The 20735-nt window shown below is 37.5% G+C and overlaps 4 protein-coding genes across 6 annotated transcripts in view; 3 read left to right on the forward strand and 1 right to left on the reverse strand.

Annotated features, from left to right (window-relative positions):
• The first annotated feature begins 516 nt into the window (after positions 1 to 516).
• LOC149735869 (ras-related protein Rab-27B-like) lies at positions 517 to 5997 on the forward strand. The gene is made up of 6 exons (XM_089879259.1): positions 517 to 677; positions 2892 to 3058; positions 3854 to 3936; positions 4302 to 4405; positions 4633 to 4753; positions 4948 to 5997. Exons 1-6 carry the CDS (start codon positions 641 to 643, stop codon positions 5147 to 5149), a joined length of 714 nt encoding a protein of 237 aa, XP_089735385.1. The 5' UTR covers positions 517 to 640; the 3' UTR covers positions 5150 to 5997.
• Positions 5998 to 6590: 593 nt separating this feature from the next.
• On the forward strand, positions 6591 to 12375 carry LOC149735870 (uncharacterized). 2 transcript variants are annotated; one of them, XM_089879235.1, is made up of 11 exons: positions 6591 to 6816; positions 7141 to 7424; positions 7777 to 7874; positions 8396 to 8531; positions 9151 to 9321; positions 9651 to 9795; positions 10076 to 10167; positions 10414 to 10582; positions 10783 to 10933; positions 11407 to 11520; positions 11816 to 12375. In XM_089879235.1, exons 1-11 carry the CDS (start codon positions 6739 to 6741, stop codon positions 11863 to 11865), a joined length of 1488 nt encoding a protein of 495 aa, XP_089735361.1. In that variant the 5' UTR covers positions 6591 to 6738; the 3' UTR covers positions 11866 to 12375. The 2 variants fall into 2 exon arrangements, with proteins under 2 accessions (XP_089735361.1, XP_089735360.1); XM_089879234.1 differs by having other exon boundaries at positions 6592 to 6816; positions 8393 to 8531.
• A 146-nt stretch (positions 12376 to 12521) lies between these two features.
• LOC149735871 (sushi, von Willebrand factor type A, EGF and pentraxin domain-containing protein 1-like) overlaps positions 12522 to 20735 on the forward strand; it is a 74435-nt gene continuing 66221 nt past the window's right edge. For both annotated transcript variants that reach the window (XM_089879191.1, XM_089879192.1), the window contains exons 1-6: positions 12522 to 12990; positions 13235 to 13345; positions 13588 to 13763; positions 14405 to 14447; positions 15176 to 15287; positions 15677 to 15820. In XM_089879191.1, coding sequence (XP_089735317.1) covers positions 12811 to 12990; positions 13235 to 13345; positions 13588 to 13763; positions 14405 to 14447; positions 15176 to 15287; positions 15677 to 15820 — 766 coding nt within the window. In that variant the 5' untranslated portion in view covers positions 12522 to 12810. The remainder of the gene's footprint in view (positions 12991 to 13234; positions 13346 to 13587; positions 13764 to 14404; positions 14448 to 15175; positions 15288 to 15676; positions 15821 to 20735) is intronic.
• LOC149735872 (uncharacterized) lies at positions 16809 to 18689 on the reverse strand. Its single transcript, XM_089879255.1, has 3 exons — positions 18555 to 18689; positions 18099 to 18487; positions 16809 to 17542 (listed from the first exon to the last, which is right to left on the reverse strand). The coding sequence occupies exons 1-3, from the start codon at positions 18589 to 18591 to the stop codon at positions 16916 to 16918; spliced, it is 1053 nt and encodes a 350-aa protein (XP_089735381.1). The 5' UTR covers positions 18592 to 18689; the 3' UTR covers positions 16809 to 16915.

The raw sequence follows: 20735 nt of genomic DNA on the forward strand, positions 1-20735 counted from the left end.
CACGCACTTGATCGACCTGGGTGTCATGTATTATTCGTCAACACCTTTTCAGCACCGTGTAAATATACTAGAGGGACTCGTAGTGCGGTGATTATCGAACGCATTCAGGTACATAGGTTTCGACTGAATTCCCATTCGTTTTAGACAAACATGAGAACAGAGAAACGCTTTTAGACCCTTTAAGTACGAGCCTACATAACATGATTTTTATTTATCATCTCGAGTGCAGTAACCAAGGTTATTTAAAGCAGTGAAGAGAAGGACATAAGCAGCAAACGACAGAAGTAATAAAAAAACAACGTACGAGTAAATTCTTTGAGTGGCAGATAACTGCGTGGCTTCTAGACCCACAATACAGTATAACCTAATATTCATATTATATTACTGACTATATTGGTTGTGGCGTATACCCTAACTTATTTTATTTACGGTAAGCCGTAACGTGCGGCCCGCAGCAAGGATGAAGCAATATACAGGGATTACTCGTGACCGTTTATTGAATGAAGGCTTAGGTCAGATGTAGCGACGCTAATGTATTCAGTTTGTACCAAACAGAACATAGGAGCACCGGCTAAGGTTCTGAATTGCTGAAACCGTTTTATTTGACTTCAAAGGAAGAACGAATAAGACACCGAAAGAAATGTCTTACGAACAAAACCAGAACGCAAGCGGGGAAGGTTGGTATATTTTCAATGAATGTAAAAAACATATATTTATATATTTTGTAAGATATTTGTGGCATTGAATCTCTCTTACCCCGCATGAAAATCGAATGTAGCTATCATTACATTCGTGATAAATAAATTATGTAATGCCGTTTATAAGACTATCCTAAAGTTTGTTTATGAGTAAACTAAGGAGTTGAAATGGAAATTATTGTATAGTTCACTGGAGGAAGATGGGGCACATTTTTATTCTATTTCTTGTCCCATTTGGTAGTAAACGAAAATAACATGCATACTAAACCGTATATTCTCACGACTCCCATAGACCGTTGTTAATTGTTGAAAACACAATCACGATATTTGCACATTTTGTGCCAAAAGTGCACTATCTTTCCCCACTGTATACTATATCTTATGCCAGTTAGCAGCCCAACTTTATACAACAGTCAACGCTCTTGTGCGAGTTATTGTTTTTAACGCCTAATCGTGGGAAAAGGAAGTCATCTACAACGTTGGATGCGTTTCCACTTTTATTTATGTATATAGCCATGCTGACACAACACGTATACACTATGCGAGCACTGGTGTATAAAATATGTCTGTAATAGCGGGTGCTTCGTTATAGTAGGTTGGGGTAAGATGGTACGCCTTTTTCCTGAAGTACAAAACCGTTGTTATTTGTTTAAAACACTTCAGTATATTTAGATACTATATGATAAAGGTTTCCTCTCTTACCCCACAGTTCTATATAGTAAATGAATGTGGTTAGCGTGTGCTTTGTTATATAACACATGTATATATTGTGCCCGTCGTTAAGTGACAAAAATAAGTTGCGGTCCGGACATTTATGAAACCATTTTACCGAGGTACCCCACCTGTTCATGAATTATTTAAACAACCCGCCTGTGTTAACGGCCAAAGCTGACTAGCTGACCATTGTCGCATTGTAAAGCCGCTGTACCGATCAAAATCAATAACATTTTGTCACCCGAAACACTCCTGGGCCAGGTCCTGACATTAGTCCAACCTTGGTGCTTATCCATGCGTTATATATTTAATATTTTAAAGATATTGAAATTGCTTTAAACCCCACGGCGGTTATATCACAGTGTAGCTGATTGGAATTGATGTGAAACGGGAAAAAAAGAAAATTCTGTCTCAGATTGGCCTGTATTTAGCATTGATTTCATTTCACCAATATATATCAAACATTATGTTGAATGTAACCTATTTATCCCTAATTATTTAGCAGGTTAACGAAGGTCGTTACAATACACTTGTTCTGTTTTGTAAAGATACAAATAGTAATTCATAATGAATGAAAGTAATAATGAATGATTTTAACTTATTTATCTTCGCGTGACGGGGCAACGAAAGTCATTATAACACTGTTTGCTTTAATATGAAGATGTCTGCATTATAATCGTTCAGAAATCCCGAAAAGGAATTTATTTCAAGTGGTTTTTACTCTAGCGGGAATGACCCGTAGTTTGAGCAAAAGTAATGTCAGAATTCCGGAGTGCGTGCTCTTTTTCTTCAATCTTCCCATAAATAATTAATTGCAATGTCGAGAACTGTCGGACCGCACGCGCAGAACCATTCGTGTTCAACTCATTCTGTCGCTCGAACTGCAAAAGATTGCGCTGCGTCGCTGCCAAGGGCCATGAGGTGCCTGGGATTGTCATTTGTCCGATATTAATTTACGTAACTCGAATATGAGGCCGTACTGCGTGGGGATAATCAATATCGATGCGTGCCTTTACGCCAGACATGATTAAATCGTTCAGAATGATTTTATTGTTTTAAAATTGAAGCCTGCTTTGGGGAAGGTGTGTTATGTTGCATGTATATTGTTGTTTACTTAATTTAAACTATAAAATTGGGTTGTATTATTACTACATACTGTAAAATACATATAATGCCCTATGGGGTTTCCCGTATGGAACATCGTACACTAGCTATCTTTTAATTAATTTAACCGCCAGAAATATAGTTGTTATTAGAGTGTTGTGAGAGTAAACGTAAACAAGCGTGTTACATACAATTTACTTTAAAACACACATTGATAATTATAAAATGGGTTACCCAACAAAACGCATAATTATTTGCTTTTAAAATGCCTTACAGAATAAAACACATGAACCTTCTTAAACCTATATAGGTACTTGTATTACAGAATGGCTGCATCGTATAATCTTTGTTTTATAATCTTACCTTTTCTTTTAGTCTCGGGAGAAGACAACCTTGACACAAATTACGATTTTTTGATCAAGTTTTTGCTCCTGGGCGACTCTGGTGTTGGAAAGACATGTTTCCTACATCGGTATACCGACAAAGAGTTTAAACAGAAATTTATCGCCACAGTTGGCGTTGACTTTCGATTAAAAAAGCTGGTAAGTTGATGTTGTTTTTCTAGCAAATGGTGGCCCAACCGTTTAGGTACGTGCGAACAGATTATTATGTGCCGAGTTCGTTCCCGTCGGCGTATTCAATTTAAAAAAAGTGTGGTGTTTTATTTTGAGTGTAACCGGAAGAGACAAGTGAAGTTATATTTTGATTGGAGAAATTAAAATTGTTTATTTTCTGTTTCATACACATCATGTCTGCTTACAAGTTATCACATGTGTATTTAAATTTGTAGGTAGTTTTACGTATTTCATATCCAAAGATAGCAGTCCACATTAAACTTTTATGTGACTATTACTTATATGTCTAAATTTGCAACCACACATTGTGTATGCATAATATAAATCGATTTCATGCTTTGTACACAAAGGACGCACAGGTTTCGCTACTGTAATTTTCAAGTTTACCGAATCCGCGTTTAACTTTCGTATACACAACCTCTAATGACTTCTATATGGATGTCAACTATTTATTCTCGCGTGGCGGGCCTACCGCATTTTATACACGGGTGTTCCGTTTCATACACCCAGTGCCCACTTCTAGGTAATGATTTTTATACTTTTTAGTGTATTAATAAATAATTTTGACATCGCATAAGGGTCTACTGGGTTAGAAAAATTCTCGTAAAGTGTCCCATACCGAGTGCGCCCACACGCCCACAATGGTAGCAGCGTCAAAATCGTATTAGCTCCTTGGTGGCTAGATTCAGGTGCTAACCATTGCACCACACTTTAAAATGACTTCAACCTATTTATTTATTTTAATTTATGTTTTAATTTAAGGTATACGAGTTTCCAGAGGAAGACGACGAAGACTCAAAAAAGAAGATTCACCTTCAGTTATGGGACACTGCAGGCCAGGAAAGGTTAGAAAAACAAACCTTGTGTTTTCTGTTGATTTGGTGTTCACATGCACCGTCGGCGTGTGTGTCTTTAGACAAGCAAGTTAACGCAAATTACCCCAACCCAGTTGTTCTCTATGGGTTGTCTTAGTCGTAACCTGTACATTAAAAAAAGTAAAAGATATTCGCTTACAAAGTTGCATACTCGAAAGTCGTAAGCAGGCACCTAGGTTTATGAAACACAACACTCATGTTAATTAAAACCACTGGTTTCCCGCCATATTTTTGAGTCGAAAAACATTAACCAAACTTACAATTGATTCGTCATTTTGTTATGTAACACAATCTACAAAACAATATGAAAACTAATACTTTTTATTGTTCTCTAGATACCGAAGTTTGACGAAAGCTTTCTTCCGTGATGGGATGGGATTCCTTCTTCTGTTCGACCTTGCCAGTGAAAACAGTTTTCGTTCAGTGCGACAATGGCTGGGTGAGTACGAAGAGTAAATATCTCTTTTAGTAAAAACGTAAACAAGAAGACCTTTAAAACCCCTGAACCGTTTTGTAGCGCCTAAATTTATATGCCATTGGTACACAGTTCTTGGGCGAAATTTGGCCTTTAATGGGCCAAATTTGGCATAAATTCAAAAAAGGATCTTATTTACGTAGAATATAATGTGGTTCTTTATAGAATTTTCAGTTTTTGTTTTGTTACAGACGAGATAAAGGAGCAAGCTTACAGTGACGAACCTGACATCGTGTTGGTTGGAAACAAGAATGATCTGGATAGCCGGGAAGTAACGACAGCGGAAGCAAAGAAACTTGCAGATGAACTAAAGTAAGATCGATCCTTTGAATGAATGAACAAATGTTACTTGCTTTATCCTCGCGTGGGCGGAAACGACAGGCGTTATAATTAACGCGGATGTTCCGTTTTATAAACCTCGTGCCAGCTGACGAGTTACCACGCATTTAGCTCATGTTTTTAATATCTTTTATCGTCAATATTAAACTTGCCATCTTTGCATCCAGGATCGCGTACGTTGAAACAAGCGCAGCCACCGGTGAGAACGTAGAGTATGCTGTGAACCATCTTCTTGATCTTGTAATGAAGAGGATGCGGGATTATGTCTCCCATATGGAGCAGGAAGAGGGATCAGCGTCCGTATCACAACAGCAGCCATCTCAGAGGCTCTCCCCCGAAGCAAAGGAAAAGTCATCATGCCCGTGTTGATGCTTAAGTTTCGTAGTTTTTTTATTTTACTTGTGCAATATATTGTCTGACTATATAGAAAGGTGTTCCTTATACCTACTCGAAGCTGCACCGATTTTTAGGGGGTATTGGGACTTAAAATACTTGCTTTTCCCTTTCGGCTAAAATCAATTGTTTTACACTTTTTAAACTTAAATAGTTGCCTCACTTGTGGTGCATCTGTTTATATCACAATTAGCCAGGTTTTACAAGTTTTACATGATAGCATATGGGCTGATTCTTAAAACAAATTACCAAATACGGCTTTCCTTTTAACGAAGAACTATAGTAAACCGTTTTGAAGCATTGCGTCTCTTATATAATTACCGTTATACGCTTTTGTCCACAATTTGTTATGTGGTAATATGCATTAGTGTGTATGTTGGCAAAAGCAATATTTTAAGCGCATGGCCAGTTACTAAGTTTCTTAACTAATATTCCCAATATTGCTTATAGCTCCGTATGTATAGTAAAGTCGGGGAAGATGGGACACCTTTTTATTCTATTTCTCCCATTTGGTAACAAAAATACGCTTAAATGAATTATGGATCAGTATCCACACGACTACTGTAGACCGTTGTTAATTATTTTAAACAAAATCAGGATATTTGTATATTATGTGCTAAAGATGTCCCATATCACCCCGCAGTACTATAGGTCTACATAATGCTAAATTAGTAGTTGTTTGTTTTGGATATCGATCGTTGCCATATTACGACGCTATCTCAACCAACGTAAAAGTGATTTAATCTGTACCTGTTATTGTTGCTATTACTATTACTGGATATAAGTCCTATATGATATTTAATAAATATGTCCAACTACGGAGATCGGTGTAGATATTTTTATCTTGGCGTGGCGGGCATTGACATTCGTTATTGTAACACGGGTGTTCTTTTTCATACAGACGTATATGTAACTTTGTAGGTAACTATGATTTAAAATGTATTATTGACAATTTAGAAAACCCATAACATAAGCGAGCGGAGAGGCAAACGCGGTATCCACTTTGCCAAGACGCCGGTCGTGTCCGTAGTAAACTTTTAACGTGTTTTTGGCACCTTTTAAAAGCAAAGGTGAAATATAGCGGAGCTACTATAGTGACTAGACTATGATGATGTAAGATTATTTCCTTTCTCATAATGTTCCTTTAAAATGCAGTAAAACCGGTAATTAACTTCAGAGAGGTGATCACGCTACCGAGGCGTGCTAAAAGCATGCTCTGCGCGTGATCCAAAGCAATATTTACCTTGTTTACTTAACCAAAAAAAATGATTTATATTTTTAGTACCATTTTTGTTATTTTTTTAACATTACGCTGCCATAAAAGTTTGTAAGTTACCGCAACACCTCAAAGTACGACGCCGTTGCGGTTGTGTGATTAGGCACACGTGTTGCCTCCGGCACAATCACCTAAGAGCTCTGAAACACCAGTTCTTAATGACATACTACTGGCAGCAGTCGCAGGCAAAGTCTTCTCTTTTTAAGAATCCAGTAAGAAGTCACTGTAGTTGAACACTGGTAGATGCTTTTACTGTGAGTGAAGTTTTCTGTAGCTTATATTTTGTGATATGTTAAAGAAGTTTGCTGTGATTATATTCACACTAGCTTGCTTCACTACGTTCCTAACGATCCAACAGACATCTCGGGTAAGTGTAAGTTTTATTGCAGTGTTCTACAGATGATTGGTAATCAACTATATGCTGTTAGAAAGGCTGACCATGAGCTTTACTTGTAGTCTAGTAAAGTGTGAGAAGCTGGTACACACTTACATTCTTTTTTTCTTTCCCCATTTGGTAGTAAGTAAAGAACATTCAAAGAATTATATAATCGTATCCTTACGACTTTCATAGATCGTTGCTAATTTTTTTAAAACACGACCGAAAAATGAATATTATGTAGTAAAGGTTTTCTATCTCCCCCCACCATACTATATATTTATACTTGAATATTCACGTTTTTATGTATAACAGTACCACCTGTCTATGAAGATGACCGCCATTGACGCGCGTATACGACGCCAAAGGGCAATTCATACAGACACCAAACTAACCCACAAAAGTGGTATGGCAATGGAAAAGTCGTCCAGCAACTCAAACAACGCTCGTCAAATTGACAAACTGGTTCAGAAATATTATAACAACTTGTTCGCTACTGATGAGTATAAAGCTGTTGGACCCAAAAAACGAAAACCCGATATGAATAATTTGCTGATACCGTTTCTGTTTTACAACATGGGACCGAACAACTTGTTCAGGTACAAGTCGTTTGCAAAGTGTTTTATTTATTTACATAACCTATTGGTATAGTAATATTACACAATCTCCCATATTTTCTAATCGTGTTTTACAACTAACAAGCTATTTTAAAGCTACAAGGACACAATAGTATATAATACTGTGAGGGAAGATGGGACACATTTAGTACGTAATATTCCAATATCCTGGTCGTGTTAATAATGAAGTAAAAAGGTATCCATCTTCTCCCGCTGTACTATTATTCTAAAATTATTTTTTGTTATCTACCTAATTACTGATTAAATAGTGTGGTAATAGGATTAACTAACTCAAATCTATTACTATTTATACTTCTATTGCTTTGTATTACAGAATATTCAAAGAGTCGATCCCAATTATACATATGATGAACAGAACGTTGGTCGTCCCACCGTTTCACCATCACCCGCGAATGAAACGACTAAACGAAGGTATGTAACTTTTTATACGATTCATTTACTTTATAAAAAACTGCCGGCGCAAGAGAAGACTAGTTAGTGGGTTAGTCTATAGCCCAGAGGAAATGCGTTTGATTTATAGAATCTTATAGATGCTACTATTAGTGTGGGCGTATGTGTTCTTGGACAAGAAACCTAACAGCATAAATTGAATTTTGTGGTAACTCGTAAGCGGGAATGAGGTTTATCAGTTAGAACACCAGTGTTATAACGACTGTGGCTGCATTAATATACGCGAACATAAATATAGGTTGCATTCATTATAGTTTAGACAGCGTCCATTTTTCCTGGGCTTTGTCTTTGTATCGTGACTAAGTTAATAAGACATACTTTCCGTTCGCTCCATTTATAGGGTACACCCATATGATATGGCAATATACAGAATAAGTAGAAATTATTACAGGTTACTAAAGTCAGGTAACCACCGCATCAGTAGTTTAAAATGGTATATATTTAAAACATGACATACGTAACCATTAAACCTCACACAGAAGACCAAAGCGACAAAACGGTCAAAGTCGACGTTGATATTTTCGACCAAACTTACAGATCGTTTGTGGAGACGGATGCTAAAAAGACAGTGGATATGAAAACACTGCAATACATAATACCGGCCATTCCTATTAAACGGTGAGTACAACACGCTGTATTAATCTAAAATGAATGAATGAATGAATGAATAAATGAATAAATGAATGAATGAATGAATGAATGAATGAATGAATGAATGAATGAATAAATGAATGAATGAATGAATGAATGAATAAATGAATAAATGAATAAATGAATGAATGAATGAATGAATGAATGAATGAATAAATGAATAAATGAATAAATGAATGAATGAATGAATGAATGAATGAATGAATGAATGAATGAATGAATGAATGAATGAATGAATGAATGAATGAATGGAAACTTGCTTTATCCTCGCGTGGCCGGAAAACAACGACCGTCGTTATAACATGTTTTTTTATTCACCTCTTACCAGCTTACGAGTTGCCTAGTATGTTACTTTGTGAATATTTTATTTTTTTTATGTTGACTTATAATTGAGCAACCCATAAGTGATTGGGTTAAAGCAATTAAGAAACACGCACGAACAATGATGTAGCAGCGCCGAGCCTCGAACCCATGTAACAAATTTTGACACGTCTAAATTAGCATTGCTACTTTAAAATTTTGTTTTTTTTTCTGAAGCATGTTTATCAAACAGATTTCATAACCCATATTTAAATATTACGGACAGGTTTCACTCGACGTGTGGAAACAAAATCAACACATTGATCACATGCGGTATAGTGAGCGGAAAGCGGGCAAGCGGGTTGACGCATTTCAAGCAAGTCACAAATCTGACAGTTGGTCGAGTTTTTAAAGTTGAGCATTTGAAAGACGTGTCAAGTGATAAAGAATGGAAAATGTAAGTTTTTAAGAACAGGGTTAACTTTAAAAAAAGTTAACATACAGTAGGGTGGGGGAGGTCAAATATACGTGTATATACTTATAGAACACTATATCCCATAATAGTGTAAATATGTAAACACTTTTTGTTTATTATTTAAAAAAAACACTAATCCTTCGGGACTTTGCTACCCGACTTATTTAACCTTGTAACCAAATGTGTTGTTTATTTTTACTGGATTTTAGAATACGGACCAGCACGGATGTTTTGTTTAAAAAGAATTATAAAAAAATTAAAATAAATAAACGATTTTTAAAGGTAACTTATTAAAAGAGCTATTTATTTAGGAACGTTATGACTGCTGTACAAAACACTAAGGGACAAAAGTGTGTGGGGTTGGTCCTTGGCAGCAAGTGTCTGGGAAGCAGAGGTGCTTGGTTCAGACATTGGCGATCGTTCGCCCCCTTTGTACGCCACCCACCTAAGATACAGGTCAGAAACTAAATCTTTTTAATAGCTAAGAATACTCAATAATATTTGAATTAATTTGTTTAATGTTTTTAAAGATTTGTTTAAAAGCTGAAGAGGTTATTTTATAATGCCTGTGGGTAACAGCCATGCTTTTATTTGGTACTTTTATTCAAGTAGTTTTTATCACTAGCTGTTTTAAACGACCGCCGTTTTTTATGTTGCTAATTCTCTCTTCTTTCGTTATACAATGATTTGATTTTCTTGGTTTTCGTTTTAAAACGAAAATATTTTTACATTACAGGTATTAGCAAACTTGTTCACTGAAAATGTATTGAAAGGCGAACCGTTGCTTGCTGTGCATTGGCGATATGAAAACACAGACTGGCAAGATATGTAAGTGTTAAAACTGAAAATTAAACGCCTGGCCCATGTTTTAAATCGCATCAGGCTCATAGCATCTAATATCCAAATATCCTGATCGTGTTTCAAATTAACAATGTTGTTTTAAAATCGCGAAAATACGGTTTTCTACTTCTTTTTTTTCCTGTTTATTACCAAACTGGGACGAGAAAATAGTAAGAAACATTTCCCATCTTACCCCACCTACTAAACAGTGTTATTTTTAACTTTAATCCAAAGGTGCAAAGCTTCCAGACCTGACTCCGTGCGTAAAATCAACGCCCCAGTGTGTGAGTTAGCACGCCAACTAACGACCAACTCATCGTTTCTGACGTCACTAGCCAAGAAGTTGCATTCTTATGCGATGGAAAAGAATTTGAAACACGTTTTCTTCGCAGCTCCCCCGCAGGTAAAGTAAACGGGGAATGTGAAAACCCAATATAGATAACTCGTAAACTGACACAAGGTGTATGAAACAGAACACCTGTGTTATAACGATGTCCTTTTCTAGCCACGCTAAGATAAAAGCAAGTTACAGATTTCGGTTAATGTATTCTGATATAACTTACGGGTTATATAGTATATTAACATATAATACACCACCCCCAGTTAACTGACACGCTTGAAGCTCTCAAATCCCGAATGCCAGACCTTTACGTCACTTCTGACGTACAAGCCTTCGCTGAAAACAACAAGTTCGGTGCAGATATTTTCAACAACAACTTTGCCACGTCGTTCCTGGAACAAGAAATTTGCTGTCGTAAGCGATATTGATTGTTTTTTAATACTCGTTTCGTATTTATTATGTACCTGGTCATACACACGGAGACGAGTTCCGTTATAGAACAGTATACACCCGGAATCTATATAGTACTGTGGGGTAAAATAGGACACCTTTTATATAGCACGTAATATCAAAATATCCTGGTCATGTTTTAAGCAATTAACAACGGTCAATGGGAGTCCTGAGAATATGGTTTTATATTTCTTTAAATGTTCTTTGTTTAATACCAAATGCTGGGAAGAGAAAATAGAATGAAAAGGTGTCCCATCGCCCTCTTTACTATGTGACACGTAATCAAATATTTTACGATGTAAGTTTAAAAATGTTGCTTCTATATAGTTGCAGAAGGTTTTAATACTTCTTATACAGTTCTTGTAATAAGACCGTGTGTGTTAAATTTAAACACGTTCGTTATGACTTAACTCTTTTACACGATTTTTTCATTCCAGTGGCCAAAGTATTTCTTGGTAGTCCTCTGTCATCGTGGACACAAAGCGTGATGTTCGACCGAGTTGCTCGTGGTAATTCTCAACATTCAAGTCTGCTGGAAGTTCTTTTCAAAGGTGAGCTACGTCTCCTGTTAGCTACATTTCAATATTTCTCGTTAATTTAAACATTGTTCTTTTAAAATAAATATTAAAAACATCTACATTTATTCGAGAGCAAAACTAAAAAAAAACTTTTAAAATGTTAAAGCGGCCATATACACGCTAAACTTACAGTTTCTCGTATATTCTAACAGGTTATTTCATAATGCATAAATTGACAAAGCCTCTAAATTTCCAAAATGGTCGTTTTTGGCAAGTTTGCTAATATATGTTTAGCAATTGCACTTTTATCATCCATTTTACTTTATAGATTCGTCCACCCTTCCAAAGCTAACGTGGTACTTTCCTGAGGGCGTTTGATTGACAGGGCAGTAGGACCTACGTCAGTTGAGTGAGATCCACTAAACATAAGGGAGTTGGGTACGAGGCTCATCTCGTAAAGGGGATAACTTGTGGCTAGCATAAAAGAAAAGGACAGAAGGTCGTGTGTCGATTGAACTCACAAACTTTGAACGTGCACAGATTTGTGTTGGATTTTCACTTTGCACTGTGTGTTGTCTTGTAACGTTAGATATACTACTATGGGGGGAGACGGGACACCTTTAGTGTGTTTTAAACAATAAACAATGGGTCGTGAGGATACGGTTTTATGAATGTTTGCGAGTGCTTCATTTACTATCAAATGCGACGAGAAAATGGAATGAAAATGTGCCCTATCTTCCTCCACATTGATAATTAAACCGATGCAACCTCTTTTGTACTCCTACTCCTTAATATAAAATCCGTGTGTATAATAAAGTTTCGTGATATTTTAATGCTTTTTATCTCCCTCCAAATAAGCCCTTAATAAAGATTACACCGTTGACTAAATGTTTACGGGTTCTCTTGTTGTTAGGAAGCAGACTAACGACTCTGTTTATGGGGAATGACGGATCCAGGCCGTGCCTCTATCACTCTGTCATTAAAAGAATAAACAACGCGATAACTGGGCGGTAAACCGTTCCCCAATCTTTCGGCTGTGTTAAGTAATCGTATTAGAGAACACACCGCCGTAGAACGATAGACAGACCCCTCTTGCAAAGTTTAAAAACTGAGGTCAAAAAGTCTGCTGGACTGCACACCGTCTGTCGTCATTTTAGCATGCAGACGAGTTAGACTGATAGGTTGTAACCTCGGCGAAGATATAAAGCTGAAGGACCAGAGGAAACATCATTTCCCGTAATTTTAACACGGGGTCAGTTTGAACATTCGTATATAAATACCTGTGTTTGGAAAAAAATCTACTGACGAAATTGAGATTTAAAAATGGCTGGAAAACGGCTCCTAGGAGAACTGGTTCCATTTTTCTTGCTTATGCTAGCTTTTCAAGTGGCATTAGCTGGAAGAGATCGGAAATTTGGAGGTAGGCCCAATCAAGGGAGAGGTTCTTTCCATCCAAATCGACAAGGACGGAAGAAGTTGGACTCGTCTCATCTAGATAACATGGTATGAACTTTGGAATACAAAATTTCGACAATTTAATATACAATAATTTGACATCAATTTATTTTAAAAAATATTTGATTTTTTAAATCATCGTTATTCATTAAAATTCTAAAGATTCATCTTTATTATATCATTCTTAAAATGTTAATAAATACGGGTTATCGTCATTTTTAAATATTTGTAATCAAAAATGTTTTATTTTTAGTAAAAATTTATTTCCTGTAACTTATTTTTTACATTTTAGGTCGAAGTCTTTAGAAGGAACGTTCTGCGCTTGAGATCAAACAGAAAACTTGACTTGATTTTCGTGATCGATGCTTCTTACAGTGTGGAGCTGGAAAACTTTAAAGACGAGGTATCGTTTTTCAGTAAAACTTATGACTAAATGAATGTAATTGTTTATTCTCGCGTAGCCGGGAAGCGACAGTCGTTGTAACACATGCGTCCTGTTTTAGACGCGCGATACGCGATACCTTAGTTACCACGTATGTAACTCTGTGGGTAATTGTTTTTGTTATTCTTTATATTTTATATTGCATGACTGACAAACTATACAATCCGTTAAAAACTTTACAATGCTCTTATTACTTGGCGTAGATTCGTTTCGTCCAGCGATTTGTAAGTGGCATCCCCGTGTCCATGGATACGACCAGGGTTGCTGTGATCACGTTTGCCGACAGCGCACAGACATGGGTGGACCAAGTTACAGCTGACAATATCCACGACCACAAGTGTTCGCTGTTGGGCACAGCTCTGCCTTCTATCACATACGCGTAAGTCAGTGTCGTGTTTCTTGCAACGTGGACCATTTACTAAGCTATATAGGAGGTTGTGAAAAGATGGGAAACAACTTCAATCTTTTTTCTCGCTTCATTTGGTAGTAAACAAAAAATTAAAAAATATAAAACCGCATCCTTACGATCTCCATAGACCATTGTTAATTGTTTAAAACACGGTATTTGAATACTATGTGCTAAAGGTGCCCGATCTTAATACAACCGTACTATATATTTTATTCTCTAAGAGTAAGGTCCTTGTTGAGTACTTGAGATTTAGGCCAGATTTGGCTTATTTCCCCAACATCCAAGGCACTCATGTATGTCGTTTATGCGAAGAGTGTGACTGGCACGACTTTCCCTCTTTTCATAAGTTAAAGTAAAACCACATCTTAACACCATGTCTCTCACCAACAATCAATATTCAGTGCAGTGAGGGGTTGTAGCCAAATTTGATTGACAGCTAATCACCCTGCAACTAATGTTACCATTAAATATTTATTCTTGTTACAATCATATTATTTATTAGAAGAAAAAAAACTGAATAGAATATTTGTATTTTATGTGCTAAAGATGTCCCATCTTACCCCACAATACTATATGTCATTTAAAACATATTCCAATAATTTCATTTTCAGGAGTGGTTCGACATACACGTATGGTGGCTTGAAAAGAGCTCAGGTTAGTTAAAGCGTGATAAACAGCCCATATATAGATTGTACAATATGTGATACGCTGTAGGACCTGAGATTTAGGCCAGAGTTGGTTCATTACCCCAAAATGTATTATAGAGCGTACACAACGTCTGCATATATATTTAACTCTTCTATTGAACCACAGCGTTTGCTTTTTGATTGTTTGCTTATATACCTACACAGCGACGTTAAAACTTTGTTTTTTAAAGTAAAATCTTAATATGCAGAAATACAGGTCACCTGCGGACATTTGTGTATACGTGATGAACGATATGTTTAATTGTTTTATATTGTACCGGATGCTGGTGTAACGTAATGCAAGTACGCAGCCACCGCATAGTACATTGTGCAGCTGAAAGCGTGCAGCGAAAACATGCTTCTGCAATTACTAAAATCAATTTGTTCCTCTCGCTTTTTTAAACCAACGTTGGCTCGTTTGTTTCGAAACTGTGACGTCACAATGCTGACTCTTCGAATTAAGCGTGTTTTTACGCACCGTCTGTTAATTTAGGAATTTAATAGCTGTTATAGGTTATAAGGATGAATTGTGTACTCGCTGTTAATCGTGTTCTTGTAAATTTTAATCATATTGTATTCAAACGCTATTTTACTTGATCAATTACGCGCAGTTTAATACGGGTTTCTTCCGCTAAAATGGGTTTTGTTTGAAGTTTGAGTTTTTTTGGCACGATTGACAAGCTTTTCAAATTTCAGGCTATTATGGACAATGCCAGAGTCGACTCGAAAAAAGTAATAATTTTGATAACCGATGGGAGGTCGAACGGTGGAGACCCAAGCAACATTGCAAAGCGTCTCAGACGTGACGGTATATACACGTTTTTGATGTTTGGAGTACTGTTGGGGAAGATGGGACACCTTTAGCACATAATGTCCAAATATCTTGATCGCGTTTTAAATAATTAGTGTTTTATGATAGTCGTAAGGGTATGGTTTTATAATTCTTTGAATGTTTTTTGTTTACTATCAAATGACGTGAAAATAGAATAAAAAGGTGTTCCATCTTCCCCATCCTGCTATACATTTCATTAAAACGCATCGCGCTTTTACTGAATGAACAGACGTGTATAATTACCCTTCCTTGAAAATGCAGTGTATCCTATAAAACTAAGAGGAAACTGACATTGCTTTTTGAATCACGCAATACAATTCGCGGAAAAGTTGACCCATGACGATGAAATTTCTCTTGTTCAACAGGAACCGAAATCTTGACTTTCGGAGTAAACTCCGGTAATGTTGACGAGTTGAATGAAATGGCTTCGGATGAAAAGGAAGACCACGTTTATATTCTCAACAGTTTCGCAGACTTCGAGCTTCTAGCGAGGCGCGCTCTACACGCAGGTATGGGTTGTGTTTTGTACATATTAAGCGCGTAGCAATGTGACTTGCGCATCTGTTTCAAACCTGGACTTAAACTCTAAGCCATACATTATCACAAAACAACAACCCTCCGAAAATTGATGATCACAAAGTTAGATACGTGGTTACTCGTAAGCAGACATGTTCTGTTAAACGGAACAGCCGTGTTCTAACGACTGTCGTTGCCTGTCACGCGAGGGTAAACAAGTTACATACATAATTATCTATATTTCGGACATACTTTATGTTACAATTGAAGCCTATTTTGATCTTGTGGTCTTTGAATGTCAAGGTCTAGTGTTCCAACCTACAAAATGTTGCAACAAACGTACATAATGTACTGATAGCGCGAAATTGCCAGCCAAATACGATCTATATGCCCTTTACTGTCTCGTGCACTGTGCGATGTCTCCATTTTTGCGATTACACCGCAATTACGTATCAAACTACTACATAGCCGTTAGCAGTAGGGTGTGTTTTAGCATGTTTTACGTTTACAGCATATCACACTTGTAAACAAGACAAAGTGCTGCGGATATTTATATAGTAAGGTGGATGGGACCCCTTAAGCACACAATATCCAAATACCAATTAACAACGGTCATTTAAAATCGCGGGCTACAGTTATTATTTCTGTCAATATCCCTTGTTTACTTCAAAATAGCGGATTTTTGCCGAAGCGTAAAAACTCTTCGTGCAGATTATTGAATGTGTATATAGTGGCAAAGTCGATGCGCAACCTTAACCAAATTTCTTCGAAGTGTTTACATTGTTGTTGTTCAAATACTATTACGTATATAGCAATTGCTTCTGTTTTGGCTACGTAACGTTGTTTTTGATCTAAACTTAGATTCGTCCAAACTGCAGTCATGTGAGTGTAACTAAATATATGACTTTCAATCTACGATGTTTGTAATATAACAGCTGCATACATGTCCGGCAACCCTCGTCAACAAAGCGACGTAAACGATATTTTCCACTTCATGTTTTATTTAGACGCCTATGGTCATGATAATCAAAGCGTTATGCTTATGAACTATGAAAACAATCTTAAAAACAACTAAAAATCGCCACATGCTAAAATGAACTGGTACGCCGGTTTTCTGCCGCAGATACAGAGGTTTTAGATACGCCAACAGCAGCGGAGAACTTACGGAATTTTCGCGTTATTCGGGTGTTAATACGAGACGGTCCACTCACCGACTGTTTCGATCTGCCCGACCCGTTTTGGTCGTATTGCGTGTCATTAGTTTGTAATACGTTCCGTGCTGCTGTTATAGTCAGTGTAGATTCGTAAAGGTGCCCAAGCCTTCGCCGTTTCTCGACCGGTATCCAGCACCTTGGTAGTATAATTTCCCGCCACCTCCGATAGCTAGCGATGATACAAAACTGGTTAAAAAGTACGTTCACGCTGCTCAAGCTTGAGATAAGCACCAACGCGGTACCTGGACCCATATTTACTGATACCGCAACAAGAGCAGTGTCGCTGAGGATACAAAGCCCTGTCCAGATCACGGCTCTCTGAACGGACTCGATCACCCTCGGGTTGCGAGAGGGGGGACGTGGACGGTCACAGTCACTGGGTCTTGGCGTGTTCTCCCTTTTTATAAAGGTGCATAACTTGTGAAGGCATCTTCCCTTTGTTTGTTGTTGATTTGTAGTAGTTTCCCCAGTCTCCGCTTCCGTAGTCGTTACGTTGTTGTTCTGTATGCAGATTGTTCTATTTTAAACGATGTGGTATATTTGAATTGGCAAAACCGTTAACCGGGGTATGCACATCGGGTTTATATTGGTATGCGTTACAATACAAGACATTTGTATACTGAAAGACGCTATCCAAATTTAGCGATTGAAATCTATATTGATTGAAACAGGCCAATTGAATTTCTGGGAATTTTGCCCAAACTGAGTACTCATAAAACTAGGCAATTTACGTAACGATATAACATTCAGATTAAAGTGGTATGAAACGCGTAACCGATAAAAATTAAGTCCAACGAATTAATTAATGTGGGTTATTCATACCGTAGCACATAACATGCCAATGGATTATAAACTATGTATAGTATTGTAAGGGGAGATGGGATACCTTTAGCACATTATATCTAAATATCCTGATCGTGTTTTAAGCAATTAACTACGGTTTATGGAAGTCGTGGTGTTACGGTTTAATAATTCTTTAAATGTTCACTACCAAATTGCACGAGAAAGTAGAACAAAAATTGTCCCATCTTACCCCAATTCTACTATATGTACATACCTTTGGCAATTCGGCATTTGGATTTGGTTCTGAACTTGTATTTACCACTTCTGTTTGCATTGTGTAATGAGATGGGTGGGCGTGTGAGTTGCCCTGTGCATGGTGGGCACCGAAACTGCTGCTAATGGACGAGCTTAACCTCGTATGTCTGGTGGTCCTCAGATTCTTCCACATGTCGTATTTCCTTTGTATAAGAGGGTACAAGAAAAGGACAAGCAGGGATATTTGCACCACTGATGTAATAGCAATATACAGTAGAATTGGCCAAGCTTCATCCGGGTTCTTAATGCTGTAAACCGCCACGCAGCCTAAGTAGTTAGGCCCTGTGTTTTTGTCAGCGCGGTACCTCCACGGTAGGAAATGGAATATGAGCAACACTCCAGAGAGAACTAAAATTATCAACGGCATTAGACGGCTGAATCGGATCAGGTGTTTTGTGTAGAGTAGACTTCTTACCGCTGGGTTGTGATAAAACATCCATTGCCGTACCCATAGGAAGGCATACACAAATAGAGTTGACATACCGAACAACGCTACTTCTGTAACGTCGTTCGCCACCTCGCAAAGCACATCGGACCTCGCATCCCACGCTGCAAAGAACTTTATTTGGTCAGTTAGGAACTTTAAAAGCGCGACGACGACAGATGAGATAGCAAGACGAATCATCCAGATTCGGTATTTCCGTTCATTTGACTCACTTCGCCCCCCTACCCTGTCGCTACAGTTGCTGCCTCTGATCCATGCTCGCCCGCGGAAAAGAGTAGAGTGCGGCTTTTTGCAACACTTAAATACTTGACTGTTCCCCTTCCAGAACTGCACCAGGCATATTAAAATATAAAAGTCGATAACCGTACATGAGGTTACGATGATTTGCGACACCACCCATACGGTCGTGCCTTTGGCGGTACTGGGTGAAAAAGAAACGTTCGTCTCCGAAAAGTTCATCTTAGTTAAACAGTATTCATTAAATCCATTGTTAAATAATTCTTAGATATGAAAAACCTTCAACAGCCTAACTAAATAGCCTGTAGGTTAAAAAATAATTGAAGAGTTAAGCCAGGGTAGAAGTTTAGAAAAATGAATTGTATTTAGTTTTGCTCTTGTTTTGTGTAAGTTTTACTTTTCTTACCTATAAATACATTTCCAACCGGTGTAAACCAGAATTTAAACATTTAGTATTTAACATTTTCCAAGTGATAACATAGCACAGCTGTACCTACAACTGTCTGACAATTATAATTTCTAAAAAGCATGGTGTGGCATTTCTACCCTAAAGGCCACATTGTTTTTCCCTTGGCTTTGCACGCGGCATGCTGTATCTACCCGCAAATAATGAAAACAAACGCCGACGCTACCACTTATTAAAAGATTCAATCCACCACAATTGATAAGCATTTAAACCTTAACCATTATCTCCCACTGTTTTGTGTTCCTAGCCCGCAAATGCAAATACATCCATTAGCGCCGGCTCCATCACTAAAACAAATTAAATTTACATTCAAATGTACCCTCTGAATCACAGTTGCGTAAACTACGTATTAACGCATCAAATTAAATTATTGCGCACTGAATCACAACAGAACGTTTGACGCAATGAGTCATATTTACACGACCCCAAGCTAGCTGCATGCATAACGCTCATACAATAACTGTCATTACTTACAGTTGCAGCACCGCTTCTCTTCTATTCTAAGAAAGAACCATTCATATCACGCAAACAAACACAAAAGGCTACATGACGTCTCCCTATCTTGTATCGTCATATAGTTACGCATTTCTACACACACGATAAGGTTAACTGCTGCGCTGCTTACAGAATATGACGCGTATTAACTACGTACATCATCCGCTACAAGTAAACACATTTCGCTGCAACAGTTTACCTTTTTAAAAGTCACTGACCGCAAGCAACTATTCTACTTCAAAACTTTTTGATCGAAACCTAGGCGGTCCAATATAACCGCCATAATTCAATCTTCTCGCTGTCGGGCTTTGAAGCGACTGTAATCTGTATTCCCTGCTGGTCAATTATGCATGAACTATAGCCAGCTCTTGTTATCGCTAACGACCCCGGCTACAAAAACGCCGCATATTATAAATTGATGTATCCGATCGAAGATATCCCTTGGAGAAAAAGACATTTCCTTTTAGCGAAGCATCGACATTAGACGCTATTACATTTGAAAGGCTTCTTCATAATTTATCCTTAAGAGCGATGCATGCGCAACATCATATGCTGCTGACGTATATCACTTCCTAGGATTAACAAGTATAAAAGCAATCCTGGCCTATCGCACCCCTTCGCGTCAGAAACACACAAACTAGTATAGTAGAGTGGTGGAAGATGGGCCACCTTTTAATTCTATTCTCTCGTCCTATTTGATAGTAAACAAAGAACATTCAAAGAATTATAAAACCGCATCCTCACGACTGCCATATAGACCGTTGTGAATTGTTTAAAACACGATCAGCATATTTAAATACTATGTGCTAAAGGTGCTAAAGGTTCCCCACCCTGCTATATATACTTACCCATTAAGCGTTGTTACAGTTAACCTATAGAAACCGTTTTTTTGTTACTTTTCCAAATTTCGCTGAAATCGCGGCCTCTCTATACAGCTGTTTGCAAATCAGGAA

The sequence above is a fragment of the Ciona robusta genome, chromosome 5 (assembly GCF_009617815.1).
Source record: "Ciona robusta chromosome 5, ASM961781v2".
Taxonomy (NCBI): domain Eukaryota; kingdom Metazoa; phylum Chordata; class Ascidiacea; order Phlebobranchia; family Cionidae; genus Ciona; species Ciona robusta.

Coding starts and splice junctions, on each gene's coding strand:
- LOC149735870 (XM_089879234.1), top strand. CDS start 6,739: ATGTTAAAGAAGTTTGCTGTGATTATATTCACACTAGCTTGCTTCACT. Junction 6,817..7,140: donor CGATCCAACAGACATCTCGG/GTAAGTGTAAGT, acceptor TATGTATAACAG/TACCACCTGTCTATGAAGAT. Junction 7,875..8,392: donor AATGAAACGACTAAACGAAG/GTATGTAACTTT, acceptor AACCTCACACAG/AAGACCAAAGCGACAAAACG.
- LOC149735869 (XM_089879259.1), top strand. CDS start 641: ATGTCTTACGAACAAAACCAGAACGCAAGCGGGGAAG. Junction 678..2,891: donor CCAGAACGCAAGCGGGGAAG/GTTGGTATATTT, acceptor CTTTTCTTTTAG/TCTCGGGAGAAGACAACCTT. Junction 4,406..4,632: donor TTCAGTGCGACAATGGCTGG/GTGAGTACGAAG, acceptor GTTTTGTTACAG/ACGAGATAAAGGAGCAAGCT.
- LOC149735872 (XM_089879255.1), bottom strand. CDS start 18,591: ATGGGTACGGCAATGGATGTTTTATCACAACCCAGCG. Junction 18,488..18,554: donor TGTTTTATCACAACCCAGCG/GTAAGAAGTCTA, acceptor TGATAATTTTAG/TTCTCTCTGGAGTGTTGCTC. Junction 17,543..18,098: donor CAAATGCCGAATTGCCAAAG/GTATGTACATAT, acceptor ATCTGCATACAG/AACAACAACGTAACGACTAC.